The sequence below is a fragment of the Rhinolophus sinicus genome, linkage group LG12 (genome assembly GCF_036562045.2).
Source record: "Rhinolophus sinicus isolate RSC01 linkage group LG12, ASM3656204v1, whole genome shotgun sequence".
NCBI lineage: Eukaryota > Metazoa > Chordata > Mammalia > Chiroptera > Rhinolophidae > Rhinolophus > Rhinolophus sinicus.
In genome coordinates, this window is record NC_133761.1 from 43525854 (window position 1) to 43541098 (window position 15245).

The 15245-nt window shown below is 43.5% G+C and overlaps 1 protein-coding gene and 1 pseudogene across 6 annotated transcripts in view; one reads left to right on the top strand and one right to left on the bottom strand.

Annotated features, from left to right (window-relative positions):
• Positions 1-15245, top strand: part of DISC1 (DISC1 scaffold protein) — a 337450-nt gene that overhangs the window by 129540 nt on the left and 192665 nt on the right. The window contains exon 9 of one of the 6 annotated variants that reach the window (XM_074316480.1): positions 10516-11052. The exons of the other annotated variants lie outside the window; for them this stretch is intronic. Within the exon in view, the coding sequence (XP_074172581.1) occupies positions 10516-10523 (8 nt within the window). The 3' untranslated portion in view covers positions 10524-11052. Of the gene's footprint in view, positions 1-10515; positions 11053-15245 lie in introns of those variants that run through there. 6 annotated transcript variants of the gene reach the window in all.
• LOC109435215 (COP9 signalosome complex subunit 5) lies at positions 741-1710 on the bottom strand (annotated as a pseudogene).

Here is a 15245-nt window from a genome sequence, read left to right on the forward strand (position 1 = left end):
GGTCAGTGAGGAATGACCCGAATGAACGGGGATGGGGTGGTACCTCTTGACCTTTCTATTACCTGGTTATTCTCTAGGCCCTTGGTGAACGGGCCTTCCAGTCAATGTCTGTCCCCATGGGTTGGCCTGCTGGCAGGGTGGTCAGCATTCTGTTGCAACTTCTGTACGTAATGTGATTTCTGTTTTCTTTTGAGCTATCTCCACAGCATGGAAGGCCTGAGGTGGGAAAAGGTGCTTCCCTTAGGACCCTGATAGGCCTGTTGGAGTCGTTCAGAATGGCAAAGCCTCACTCCATTAGGCAAAAGCCCCGGGACAAACCTGTCAGAGAGAAGGCTTTCTCTATCTCGGGCTATCTGTGAGAATGCTGAGGGCAATGCCCGAGATTCTCAGAAGCAGCATTGAATGGAGATGATCTGAAGGGACATCCTTAGGACTCTTAGGGGTGTTTGGTTTATGTGACAGTTTCCGCAGTTTACTGTCTCAGATTGCCCATCCTGCATTTGATCTAAGGACTGAGGACTTTCTTTTCCCTTTTCCTTTTCATTTTAAAGAATTTTATTGCCGGATGTTAATGTTCAGGACAGTTTGGAGTACCTTAGACTTCTAGTCAGGTTTTTGGTAACTGGTTTTAAAATGTTGCTTTAGTATTTTTCTCATACTGGCTTTCATCCAGTATTAGCACTATTCAATGATGGAGTAAGACATGATTTTTCAGGCAAAAGTACTACTTACTGGATTGTTTAGGAGATGTTAATTTGAGTAAAGAGTTCTCCTTAATAACCTGAGACGTCAATCCATGGATAGCTTCTATGGTAGTTTTATGCTGTCTTGCATAGCTCCAGCAAGTTTGTCGTCCTTTTCGTCATTTGTTTCTAAACCCAACGTGAAACTCCCCTGTCCCAGCTGGGCTTCTGACTGTTCTAATTTTTCAGACAAACAAAGATCTGGCCAGTGGTATAGTCTGCATTAGTAAGCAAGCTAGAGGAACTCAGAGTATTCACCCAGTATTTATTCCACAAAAGCTCAAGCGATTTGCAATCCAAAGAGGATTTGAAATATGAGACTTCTGAGGCATAATATCACTTGCAGTGTACACCGAGTCTTCTCTTTTATTAAGTGAGATAGTCCAGTGCCTCCGGAGGTTTGGGTATGTCCTAAAGGCTCCAAGCTTCCCTTTCCCTGCACACATTTTTCTTGTTGGGTCAACTGCCACTGCCACGAATGGTTCCTGGGACTGACTGCGGGTTGAGCAGCTGAGTACTAACAGCAGTCGCAGAAAGCCAGCAGCCACAGCCAGCGCGGCTATGGTACTGGCCAGTTGCATTTGGAAGGTGGCCAGCCTCTTTGGCACTGTCTCTATCTGTGGCCATGGACTCACACACAGCAGCCTGAGCATTTCCTCAGGTTTCAGTGCCTGCACCAGACAAAGCAAAACCATCCATAGTGGTCATGGCTTCACCACCCACCCTGCCAGCACTGAGCCCGTTGCGTCCGGGCTGCCTCCTGCCCTGCCCTGCATCACCATCTTCAGCAGAGCTGATGCGATGCCGAGACTTGGCAGGACTCATTGTCATGTAACCCTCAGCCCAGCGCTTCGCCGCTGCAGTTGTGGTTGTTGTATTTATAGACTTTATCACTATCCGGGGCTTCATGTGTGTCGTTGGCCAGTTCCCAGCTTTCCTGGGCCCTACCACTCCCGGACGCTGTCATCGCCGAGGAGCCGAAGTTGTCACCTCTACAACCATGACGTGACTTTACCTTGCTAGGTCTCTGGGTGTGGGCTTCGGACCCTCCCCACCCCCCAGAGGCAGACCCTACTAGCCTCTTGAGGCAGCCACGACACTCAGCGACAGGCCTTTGCTTAATATGAGACTCATTTGCTATCTGCAGAGACTGGGAATAAGAAATAGTTTCATTTTCAAACTCAGCAAGTCCTAGCTTCTTTATATTTAACAGTGTATTCTTTAACTCCCCTCTCTTTTCTTTCATTTTGTCACAGGCGATGACAAGAAGCTAGTAGGCACTTACTTGTACATGCCCTGGAATCTCCTTGGCTATCTGATTAACTTCCTTCAGAACTCTTTCCTGTGTCACCTCAGGGGACAATGTGACCAGACTTTCATCACTGTTTCCTCCAGATCTCACAGGACTTTTCTTGCTTCCCATTCAGCCTCACTGAGGCCTGCTGGGCTCTCCCCTGTCCCCGGGTCAGTGCCTCGGGTGGTAGGGGTTTGGTCAGCAGCACTCCACCTTGATTCCCAAACCTGTTCCCATTATTGACTGTTGTGTAGGAAACCGCCTCAAGGCTCAGTGACTTAAAACGTCACTGGTGGTTTATTTTGCCCTTGAATCTGCGATTTGGGTGGGGCTTGGCAGAGACAGCTAGGGTAGCTACGGGGCTGGTGGTCCACCTCTGAGGTCATGTTCTCCTGTGACTGGCAGGTTGGTCGGCCTGTTGGTCCCTGTTTGTGTGGGCCTCATGGTTGCCAACTGGCTTCCTTACAGCTTGGCTGCTAGGTTCTAAGAGTATCCCAACAGACTGAAGTGGGAGATGCTTACTTCTTAAGGTCTAGACCCAGAAAGTGGCCTGTGTCTCTACTAATGTGTGATAAACTACCTTGAAATAAGAGACATTTGTTACATCACACAGTTTCTGAGGGATTGGAGTCCAGAAGCAGCTTAGGGGGTGGTCCGGATCTCATGAGGTTGCTATGAAGATGTAGGGCAGGGTGGCAGTCCTCGGAAGGTTTGATGGGGCTGAAAGTTCTGGGAACAAGACAGAAGCCATGGTGCCTTGTTTGGACTTATTTCCAAAATGAGTGAGAGGAGATTTGGCCAGGAGGTGACTCCTTGGCCAGCTGTCACTTACTGTTGCAGGTTGTTGGCTAGTGTACCTGTTACAAAAGGGCTGTGGTGGCATCTACCTCCCTTATTACCAGGTGGCTTTGCCTCTAATGCCTGTGTAAACTGGGCCACTCGATGATGGTGAGGATTCCTTTGTTTGGTTTCCAGTGCTGAGTTCACGAGGGTGGAGCCCTGCTAGGTCCTCTTCCCAGGCCATTTACTAACCTGAGCCCTGGAGTTCTCATCACTGCCTTGGTTGGATCTCGCCCGGTAATATGAACCAAGAAGACCCTCGCTGAGGCTTGGAGCAGGTCTGATCTAACTGCCCGCTTCAGGCTCCTTTCCCGTGGGCCTCACCAAGGTTTTCCTGGGTCAAAGTTGCGAGGTGTCTTTCCAAGATCTCAAAAGGTGCTCCATAAAAGGGAACCAGCCCGGACACAGCTCTTTATCCTCTGCTGCCCTCATTGAAAGCTCACCCTCTGCCCCTGGACTTGATTGCTTTGGCCCCTCACTAAGCTATTGGCGCTCTGGGGGCAAAGTGAGGGGATGACCTTGGCACCTCCAGAGCGTGTGTGGTGTGTGTGACTGACCGACCTGTGGCTGAGATGTCAGCATCAGAAGTATGGGCCTGTCTCTTCCTCTAGAACTGTGCTGGGCCCCGTCCAACCATTGACTGACCTCTGGCGACCAGTGCTCATGTCTTGAGCTCCGTCAGCTTCCAGGGTCCATATGCTATGTCCTCCTCACAGCTGGGGCCTCCTCAGCCCTCCTCCAGTTCCCATGACCTTTCCTTTCCAGAAACAGAAGGTGTTTACGTGTTGGTAACCCACGTGCATGACTCAGCAATAAGCTTCCTTCCTGTGTTTTGTTGGCCTTCTGTCTTGGATTCTGGTTCTGCACTGTTTCTGAGATGCGGTCCTGGACGGGCCCCCCGGTGCTGGATGGGCCCCCACATCCTGCACCCATGCTCCACCTGTGTCTGTACTCCGTACTCCAACTAGTATCCCAGTTTTCATCTGGCATGGGGTCTGCCATGCTCTGACCATCTCCCCTCTCCTAGGATCAAGGACGCCTGGCCTCTGACGCAGACATGGTGCCGGCGTTTCTGGCTCCAGCCTTACCCCACGTGAATCATGCTGTTATTGATCTGGTCCATCTGTTGAGTCCCCATGCTATGCTTTTCTCGGTCTTTGTCTAATGTCTGGCACTCTCCTCCAGCCACTGACCTAAACCACCGTCTTTGTAGAGAGAGTGAAACATTTTGTGCTTTCAGTGAATAAGAATAATTGATCTTTCTTTCTTTTTTTTAAAAAAGGGACCCTTATTTGTTGATTGCTGATCCCCAGAATCTGTCATTTCCACACCTCCTTTGGGTTGCCCCTCAGTTTCTGGTATATTTTCTTTCCCACCTGCCTCCTGTTACCAGTTCCCAGGAAACAAACAGTTCAGAGAATCATATATTCTTAAATAACATATCAAGAGGTCTCTGGCACTCCAAGAGAATTTTTTTTTTTTTTAAAAGATGGTTCTATCCGATTTGACTTTTTCTTTATAGAGAATAAAATTTATCTACACTTAAAATATATTTGTTGCAGACATATCTGTCTAAATGGGAATCTGAAATCATTCTTAGCTTATGATTTTTGGGGAAATAAGAACACTCTAGAAGTAAACTAGATTTTTTAGATAAGCACAAAATGTTTTACTCTCTCTACAAAAGACTGCGATTAAGGTTAGTAGCTGGAGGAGATGACAGACCTAGTAAAGATTTTTCAAAGATGTTATATATCCAGTGTGGAGATACAGGAAGACCCACCAAATGAGAAAAGCAAAGGCTGTTATTATTCAGAGCCCCTGGTAGCAAGGGAGTCAGGCTCCATCACTTGTGTTTTGGCAGAGACTCAGAGACACGCAGAGGAGAGGGGAAGCTTCCTGGTGTGAAGGTTCTCGGTGTGCTCTGATTGGGGCTGTTGGCCTGGGGAAGCCGGAGGCGGCTGACAGGTGCCTCCCATGTGATTGGTTAGGGGCGTGTGTTTGGTTTCTCTGGTTGGTCCTAAGTTGGAAGCAGGAACAGAAATTAAGGAAGCTGTCAGTTATTAATCAAGTCCTGCTCATTTTGGGATGATTGTTACAGAAGTGATGTTTAGCTCCCTGGATTGTCACTGGAGACAGCAGTCTGATTTCCTACAAGTCTGCCTTATAGCCGGCTGGCTTCCTGGGCTGGTTACTGTAGAGACGTGACTGGCTTCCTGGGCAGGTAGCTGCAGTGGATCAGGGTTCTGTTTCTATATATGATCTGGCTGTTGTCCGTTTGTATATGTCATCTCTGACCAGGCACCACATTGTTTCAAGCAGTCTATGTTTTATGTAAATTCTGTTTTCCAGCATTATTTTCCCCTTATCTTCTCTATGAAATAAGTGGCCCTCTAAAATGTTTATGTGCAAAACCAGCCATGGGGCTCTTTCTGCTCATAGAAAGTGCTTTTTGCTGTCACAGGAAATCATAGTAACTGGGAGAAGGAAACAAAACTGAATAGAAAATGACAAATTTCAGTTGAAGAAGGTTCCATGGAAAGGTGGGGAGTGGGGCGATGTTGGGCAGGGGGTGGTGTTTGTTTGTTCCCTTTGTTCAGCTCCCCAAGCTCCCAGCAGGTAGCCCAGAGGGGAGGCACTAATGGCCCAAGGTTCCTTCTTGCCTTAACCACATGGACTTGAGCTAGGAGCCCCTCAAAAGATCTGGTGTCCTGCCAGAAAAAAGTGCAGGACTCTTACTATTTTTGGTGTTTGATGATTTTCAGCACTGCCTTTATTTATTCATATAAAGAAATGCAGCTCAAATTTGGGTAGGTAAAGGTGGATAATTTTAGGAGGATCATTACAAACGGGCTGGCTATGAGTTCAGGTAAGGACCGTGTGTGCATACGTGGCATCCCCCCAGGTGAAAGGCATAGTGACGCCTGGGGACTGACCAGGTGAAACCGCCCATCTAAGTGCAGCATTCGTCCCGAACCCCCTTTGTGCTTCCTCTGTTTATGGATGACCTGTGGCCACCTGGCCAAGTCACTTACTGTGGTACCTTGTGTGGAATATGCACCTAACGACATTGGAAGAGCCAAGTTCAAGTTTAGTAATCTCACATGGGGTCTCAGAACTCCAAAATTTTGGGACCTTGGGACCTCAGGAAGGTCACTTTCTGGTTCTCAGTCTCCTCAACTAGAAACCAGGGACAGTCATTATGAGACCCTCTTCCTGGATTGTTGGGAACACTAAATGAGGCAAGTCATAGACTCTCGAATAATAGCCTCAATAACTGACCCTCAGATACTATGAAGTAGAGGGTAAATATTTAAATCCTGAGATGCAGAGGATAAAGTTAGAACAGAGTGGGTAAGATCAGCTTTGGCATGCACCTAAGGGTTTTTAATTGTTACTGTAGAATAAGATGTTTTCACAGGTGCTTTAAAAAAAAACTGTGTGGGGGCCGGCCCAGTGGCTCAGGTGGTTAGAGCTCCGTGCTCCTAACTCTGAAGGCTGCCGGTTCGACTCCCACATGGGCCAGTGGGCTCTCAACCACAAGGTTGCCAGTTCAATTCCTCAACACCCGCAAGGGATGGTGGGCTGTGCCCCCTGCAACTAAAATTGAACACAGCACCTTGAGCTGAGCTGCTGCTGAGCTCCCGGATGGCTCAGTTGGTTGGAATATGTCCTCTCAACAACAAGGTTGCCGGTTTGACTCCCACAAAGGGATGGTGGACTGTGCCCCCTGCAACAAGAAAACGGCAACTGGACCTGGAGCTGAGCTGCGCCCTCCACAACTAAGACAGAAAGGACAACAACTTGACTTGGAAAAAAGAAGTCCTGGAAGTATACACTGTTCCCCAATAAAGTCCTGTTCCCCTTCCCCAATAAAATCTTAAAAAACAAAACAAAACAAAACAAAAAAAGAACAAAACTGTGTGGGCGCCCAAGTGCGCACGTCCCTCACAGAGGAGCCAGCGGGCATCTGTGCAGCTTGGTGGTGAAGGCGGGACAGTCACCTCCACAAACCCCTCCTGTGGCCTTAGGAGAGGCCCGTTAGAGTTACCGAGATGGGGGTCACTGGGTCTCAGGGTGGATTCCATCCAGGGATCAGCGTTTACACTTTTCTGAGTTTTCATCACAGAGCTCTGGACCGGTTTCAGCAGTCAGCAAGATTAACCTCACGGGCTGGGATTGGAGGCCAAGATGCTTATGAAATATTCACTGAGGGCAGGGGAGCATTTTCTCATGACTTGTGTTTTGATATTAAGCATCTCTTTGGGAATTCACACTCACTCTGCCTCTGTAACACTTGCATGTCTATCACCATGCGTTTTCCCAAGCCGTATTCCTTCGGATCCAGAAGGGGACCCAGGACTTAATCATGATCTCTGTCATGTTTTATTAAGGCCCTGGTCTCTAGCTCTCGCGATGGTCTAAGGATGTGTTTCCAGCAAACCTCTGTACAGGCGCTCGCTCTGTCTGTGTGGTCTTTTGTGATTTGTTCTTAGAGGCCTTTCCTCTCCGAACTGTTCTCAGGAGGAGGTTGCACACTGTGCTGGGTTTTGCCTGGTGTCTCTCGGGGCACAGTGGGTGTCCATCCTACTCCCTATTAAATCTCTTGCTTGAAAATAGGGTCCAACAGAAAGGCTGGGGTTTCCTAAGGGCGGGCTGAGGAGGGACATTTGAAGGCAGGACCGGATACTCATGGGTGCTCTGCCCAGAGGCAGGCACACCTCCGGGACTGGCCCCCCACAGCGCCCCGAGCGAGCGTGTCATTCCATAGACAGTGTCAGTCCATGGGGCTCCACCCAAGGCAGCCTTACCTTGCTCACTGTTCAGGATAGAAATCACAGATCCAGGAAATGGTTCAGTTGTGTTTCTATTTTCAGCTCAAAGCTTGGGGAAGTTCAGGCTGCTGTTCTTGTCAGGACTTTGCTTTCCCTAAATGGATCCAAACCCGCTAGCTTGGCATTTGGGGCCCTCTGCCATTTGGATCCAACTCCATTGTCAGTTACGTGCTTCCTACCACCCGCTGAAGACACAGCCCTTTGCTCTCTAACCAGCTTTCCCATTTCTCTGCTGTAAACCTGTCCTCATGGAACCCACCTCTGTCTCCCCTTCTGGAAGAATCTCTCTCCTCTAAGCTCTCTTAGTATGTTTGCCTATTTTTTACGACACATCTTATCACCTTTATTTGATGGATCACCCGGAGAGTGGGGCTGTGTCTTGTTCTTGTCTGTATTTTCCCACTATAGTGATGGACAATAAGTGCCATGTTTCCCTGAAAATAAGACCGGGTCTTATATTAATTTTTGCTCCAAAAGATGCATTAGGACTTATGTGCAGGGGATGTCCTCCTGAAAATCATGCTAGGGCTTATTTTCCAGTTAGGTCTTATTTTTGAGGAAACACGGTAGAGTCTCAAAAGATATTTATCTATTCACAGAATGGAAACTGTGGGTGTCTGTGACAGAAATGATGTCTGCCAGGTGTCCGGAATACCTTAAAAGTGGGAAAACCTTTGTAACATTTTCAATATTTATATCAGGTTGAAATCTGCCTCTTAAGTAATAACAAAGAAGTAAACAGCACAGTTTAATACTAAGAGGAGGATTCTGGAGTTATGTTTGAGTTGGAAACTTGCCCTGCATTTTATTACTATGTAACCTTCAGCAATACATTCAATTCTCTACGTTTCTGTTTTCTCCATTGCGGAGATAACATGTATTTCAGTGAATATAAAATGCACCACATTATTTTATATACTACTAGAAAAGAAAAATGGCTGGCAATCAAACAATGATACGATGCGTTTTGTGGCTTAGAATTATTTTATGCTTATTGAAATGGCTCTTTTAGATGTATTTAGTCTTTTGAAAAAAAATCCCATATCACTTTTTAAAAAGGAAAATGAATGGGTTAAAGTTTTCCTAGAATGTCTCATATTCAGAATGTGAGTTCTGAAGCACATTTCAACTCCCAGTAGTTGAGGCTCATGTTTTTTCACAGGTAATTGTCTTCTATAAAGTGAAGTTATTGGTGATTCAAGTTTTTTTTTTTTTTCTTCTCCAAAAATGAACTACTGTTTTCTGTAGGATTTTCTGCCAAGCCCCTAACACTGTTCTTCAAATTATAAATGCTGGTGCCTTCCTGATCTTACAAATCCGTATCAACAGGTTTTCAAGCAACACACAGGACTCTAATGGCCCTGGAGTGGTTTGTACACCAGGGGTTTGCAGATGGTCAGCCAGGTCTCGGAGAATAACAATCACATAATAAACACCTGTTACCTCCTCTACAGTGATTGTAAGACACATCCCATTTCAGGGATGGTGACGTGTTAAAAAAAAGGCGTCTTAGAATAGATAATATTCCCTCCTGCCCAGGGTTGTGATGTGTTTAAAGGAGAGAAAGTTTGTAGCTATTTTGTGATTATGGTTATAATAAACTCCTAGGAAACACAGTGGAGCTCTTTAATAAGGCTATTATTTGTGGAGCAGCCATTAATGTGATATATTTACTAATTTATGGTATAATTTTCATATTTAAAGTCTCCCTATTGTGTTTTTCCTTTTTCATCTAGGTTTGATTTACATTCAATAAAATGCACGGGTCTTAAGTGCCCAGTTCTATGAATTTTGACACCTGTGTTATCAGCAGCCCTGTCAGGATTTTTCTTCACCCCAGAAATGTCACCCTGTGCTCCTTCCCCATCATCATCCTCTTTCCCCAGACAGCTCTGTTCTGGTATCTTTTCCCATGGATTCATTTTGCCTGTTTGAGAACTTAATATCAATGGAATCACGTGGCTGTATGCTTCGTGTATTTTTGTTGTTGCTGTTGAGATACTTCCCTGTCGCTGCATGTCTGTAATTTATGCCTTGTTCTTGCTGAGTAGCCGTGCATTGTATAGCGATCCCGCTGTTCGTGCATTCTCCTTTTAAGGGACATTTAGGTTGTTTCCAGTTTTTGGCTGTCCTGGTATAACCACAGTGACCACTTGAGTACATTTTTTCATTACATGTTTTCATTTCTCTTGGGTAAATGCCTGGAATTAGAATTGTTGGATCAAAGGATAGGTGTAGGTTTAACTTGGTGGGAAACTGGCAGAATTTTTCTCAAGCGGTTGCACCATTTTACATGCCCCACTGTGTCTGAGCGTTCTGGGCCCTCCTCGTCTTTATAACTAGCGAGTTTCAGTCTAGTGAATTCAAGCCATCTGAGTGGTTTTGTAGTGGACTCTGTATGGCTTTAATTTGCATTTTTCTGGTGACTGCTGATCACCAACACTTTGTCATATGCTTATTGGCCATTTGCATATCTTACTTGGTAAAGTGCCTGTTATGTCAATTGCCCGTTTTCCAGTAGGATCAATTGGTGTTTTAATTACTGAGTTGTAGGATTCACGTATATTGTCAGATATATGCATGGTGAATATTTTCTCCCAGTCTATGGCCTGTCTATTCATTTTCTTAATGGTATTTTTTGAGGAGTAGAGGTTTTTAATTTTGATGAAATCCAGTTATCTATATTTTCTTTTTTAATTAGTGTTTTCTGTGTCCTATCTAAAGTTTTTGCCTTTCCCAAGTCAGAAAAATATTCTCCTACATTTTCTTCTAGAATCTTTATGATTTTTGCTTCTATATTTAGGTCTGTGATCCATCTCTAATGAAATCTGGGGTATGGTCCGCCCCTGACCCCACCTATCTGGGCGGATCCCTGCAGGAGTAAACAGAACTGCTGAAACATACGGGCTTTGAATCAGGAGCTGGAAGACCTTTGGAACATCAAAAGCTCTCTGCATACCCACCGGGACACTGCACCCTGTGACCTAGACGAACTATTAACAGAGGAGAAGCCCGTCTCCCAGGGAATCCGCCCATTGTGTGAGAAGCAGGAATAGTGCAGAGAAAACAGCACTACCGTGTAGGAGAAGAAAAATAAATTGCAGTTGGAGAAATAATAAAACATTCTACCAACAACTACTGGAAAACAAAAGAAAGACATCTTCCTATCAACCTGTTGCAGAAGTCACTCCTGTAGATGTCTAGGAAGAGAAATAGTAAACCAGTAATCGCCATGAATAACCAAGGCAACAAGATAGCTCAGAAAGAAAGTGAAAAATCTCCAGAGAAGGCACTTAAAGATACAGAAATATGTGACTTAAATGACAGAGAATTCAAGATTGCAGTTCTGAAAAACCTCAACAATATACAAGAAAACACAGATAGGCAGTTAAATGAACTCAGAAACTCAATCAAAGAACAGCATGAGCATTTTACGAAAGAGATTGAAATTTTAAAAAAGAACCAAATAGAACTTCTGGAGATTAAGAACTCAATAGAAGAAATTAAGAATGAAATAACCAGCTTAGGTAGTAGAGTTGACCAGATGGAGGAAAGAATCGGCGACATCGAAGATAGAAACCCGGAAATGACACAGATGGAAGAAGAAAGAGACTTGAGACTTAAAAGAAATGAATGAACTCTACAAGAACTTTCTGACACCATCAGAAAGAGCAATATAAGAATAATGGGCATACCAGAAGGAGAAGAAAGAGAGAAGGGAACAGAGAATATACACAAACAAATTGTCGATGAGAACTTCCCAAATTTGTGGACAGAACTGGACCCTCGAATCCAAGAATCAAATAGAACACCTAGTAACCTCAATCCCAACAGGCCTTCTCCAAGGCACATTGTGTTGAAGTTGTCTAAAATCAACGACAAAGAAAGAATCCTCAAGGCAGCCAGGGAAAAGAAGACGGTAACTTACAAAGGAAAGCCCATTAGATTATCATCAGATTTTTCAGCAGAAACTCTACAAGCCAGGAGGGAGTGGAACCAAATATTCAAACTATTGAAAGAGAGAAATCATGAGCCAAGAATAATATATCCAGCAAAGATATCCTTTAGATATGAAGGAGGAATAAAGACCTTTCCAGACATACAGAAGCTGAGGGAATTTTCTAATACACGACCTGCACTACAAGAAATACTAAAGGAGGCTATTCGACCACCATCAACAGGGACAATTTGTGGCAACCAAAACTCAAAAAGGGGAGAGTAAAGGCCTGAACCAGAATATGGGAATGGAGAAAGTAAGCGTGCTGAAGAAAATGGAATACTCTAAATATCAAACTTTCTTTTACATAAACTTAAGGGTAACCACTCAAAATAAATCCAGAACTGAAATATATACTGAAATAAAAGAAGAAACAGAGGGAAACATCATAGAATACCACCACACAGAAATAATAGACAACAACAAAAGGCAAAGAAACAATGGAGACACAGCCTTACCAGAAAACTAAAGATAGAATGACAGGAAATCCTCACATATCAATAATCACCCTAAATGTAAATGGACTGAACTCACCAATAAAAAGGCACAGAGTAGCAGATTGGATCAAAAAACTAAACCCAACCATATGCTGTCTCCAAGAGATACATCTCAGCTACAAGGACAAGCATAGACTCAAAGTGAAAGGGTGGAAATTGACACTCCAAGCAAATGGTACCCAGAGAAAATCAGGTGTAGCCATAATGATATCAGATGAAACAGACTTCAAGGTGAAAAAGATAACAAGAGACAAAGATGGACATTTTATAATGGTGAAGGGGACTGTACAACAAGAAGACATAACAGTCATCAATATTTATGCCCCCAATCAGGGAGCACCAAAATACAGACCGATCACCAGTAACAAAATTGAATCAGTCATCCAAAACCTTCCCAAATGCAAAAGTCTGGGACCAGATGGCTTCACTAGTGAATTCTGCCAAACCTTCAAAGAGGATCTAATACCAATTCTGCACAAACTCTTCCAAAAAATTGAAGAAGAGACTGTACTCCCTAACTCATTTTATGAGGCCAACATTACCCTGATACCAAAACCTGCTAAGGACAGCACAAAAAAAGAAAACTACAGACCAATATCTCTAATGAATACCGATGCAAAAATCCTAAATAAAATTCTAGCAAATCGAATGCAACAATGCATTAAAAAGATTATTCATCATGACCAAGTGGGGTTCATCCCCGGGGCACAAGGATGGTTCAACATACGCAAATCCATCAATGTGATACATCACATAAACAAAATAAAGGACAAAAATCATATGATTATATCAATTGATGCAGAAAAAGCATTTGACAAGATACAACATCCATTTATGATTAAAACACTTAATAAAATGGGTATAGAAGGAAAATACCTTAACATAATAAAGGCCATATATGACAAGCCCTCTGCTAATCTCATAATTAATGGAGAAAAACTGAAGCCCTTTGCTCTACGTTCAGGAACACGACAGGGCTGTCCCCTATCACCTCTGCTTTTCAACATAGTGTTGGAAGTCCTTGCCAGAGCAATCAGGCAAGAGAAAGAAATAAAGGCATCCAAATTGGGAATGAAGAAGTTAAATTATCACTCTTTGCAGATGACATGATGCTATATATAGAAAACCCTAAAGACTTCACCAAAAAGTTATTAGAAACAATCAACGAATACAGGGAAGTTGCTGGCTACAAAATCAATGCAAAAAAGTCCATTGCATTCCTATATATTAACAATGAAATCTCAGAAAAAGAAATAAAAAAACATTTCCTTTTGCAATTGCAACAAAAAGAATAAAATACCTAGGAATATACTTAGCCAAGGATGTGAAGGACGTATATGCTGAAAACTATAAAACATTTTTGAAAGAAATTGAAGAAGATGCAAAGAAATGGAAAGACGTTCCATGCTCATGGATTGGAAGAATCAACATAGTTAAAATGGCCGTATTACCAAAAAAAATTTACAGATTCAATGCAATCCCCATCAAAATCCCAATAGCATTTTTTAAAGAAATAGAACAAAAATCATCAGATTTGTTTGGAACCACAAAAGACCCCGAATAGCCAAAGCAATCTTAAGGAAAAAGAACAATAATGGAGGTATCACACTTCCTGACTTTGGCTTGTACTACAGGGCTACAATAATCAAAACAGCATGGTATTGGCAGAAAAACAGACACATAGACCAATGGAATAGAATTGAGAACCCAGAAATAAAGCCACATAAATATGGACAGATAATTTTTGACAAAGAAGCTAAAAACATACAATGGAGCAAAGACAGCCTCTTCAATAAATGGTGCTGGGAGAATTGGATAGCCACGTGCAAAAGAATGAAACTGGACTGCTATTTGTCACCATGTACCAAAGTTAATTCAAAATGGATCAAAGACTTAAGCATAAGACCTGACACAATAAACTGCATAGAAGAAAACATAGGTACTAAACTTATGGACCTTGGGTTCAAAGAGCATTTTATGAACTTGACTCCAAAGGCAATGGAAGTAAAAGCTAAAATAAACGAATGGGACTATATGAAACTTAAAAGCTTCTGCACAGCAAAAGAAACCATTGACAAAATAAAGAGGCCACCAACTGAATGGGAGAAGATTTTTGCAAACAGTGCCTCCGATAAGGGGCTAGTATCCAGAATATTCAAGGAACTCATGCAACTCAACAATGAAAAAACAAACAACCCAATTGAAAAATGGGCAGAGGACTTGAAGAGACATTTCTCCAAAGAGGACATACAAATGGCAAATAGACATATGAAAAAATGCTCAACATCACTAATCATCAGAGAAATGCAAATCAAAACCACAATGAGATATCACCTCACCCCAGTCAGAATGGCAATCATCAACAAGACAAATAGTAACAAATGTTGGAGAGGCTGTGGAGAAAAGAAACCCTCATACACTGTTGGTGGGAATGCAGACTGGTGCAGCCGTTATGGAAGGCAGTGTGGAGGTTCCTCAAAAATTACGAATAGAATTGCCATATGACCCAGCAATCCCTCTCCTGGGTATCTACCCAAAAATCTGAAAACATTTAGAGATAAAGACACGTGTGCTCCAATGTTCATTGCAGCTTTGTTTACAGTGGCCAAGACATGGAAACAACCAAAATGTCCTTCGATAGATGAATGGATAAAGAAGTTGTGGTATATATACACAATGGAATACTATTCGGCAGTAAGAAAAGATGATATAGGAACATTTGTGACAACATGGATGGATCTTGAGAGAGTAATGCTGAGCGAAATAAGTCAGACAGAAAAAGCAGAGAACCATGTGATTTCACTGATATGTGGTATATAAACCAAAAACAACAAAAGAACAAGACAAACAAATGAGAAACAGAAACTCATAGACACAGATAATAGTTTAGTGGTTGGCAGAGGGTAAGGGGGGTGGGGGGTGAGGGGTGGGAGATGAGGGTAAGGGGGATCGAATATATGGTGATGGAAGGAGAACTGACTCTGGGTGATGAACACACAATGGGATTTATAGATGATGTAATACAGAATTGTACACCTG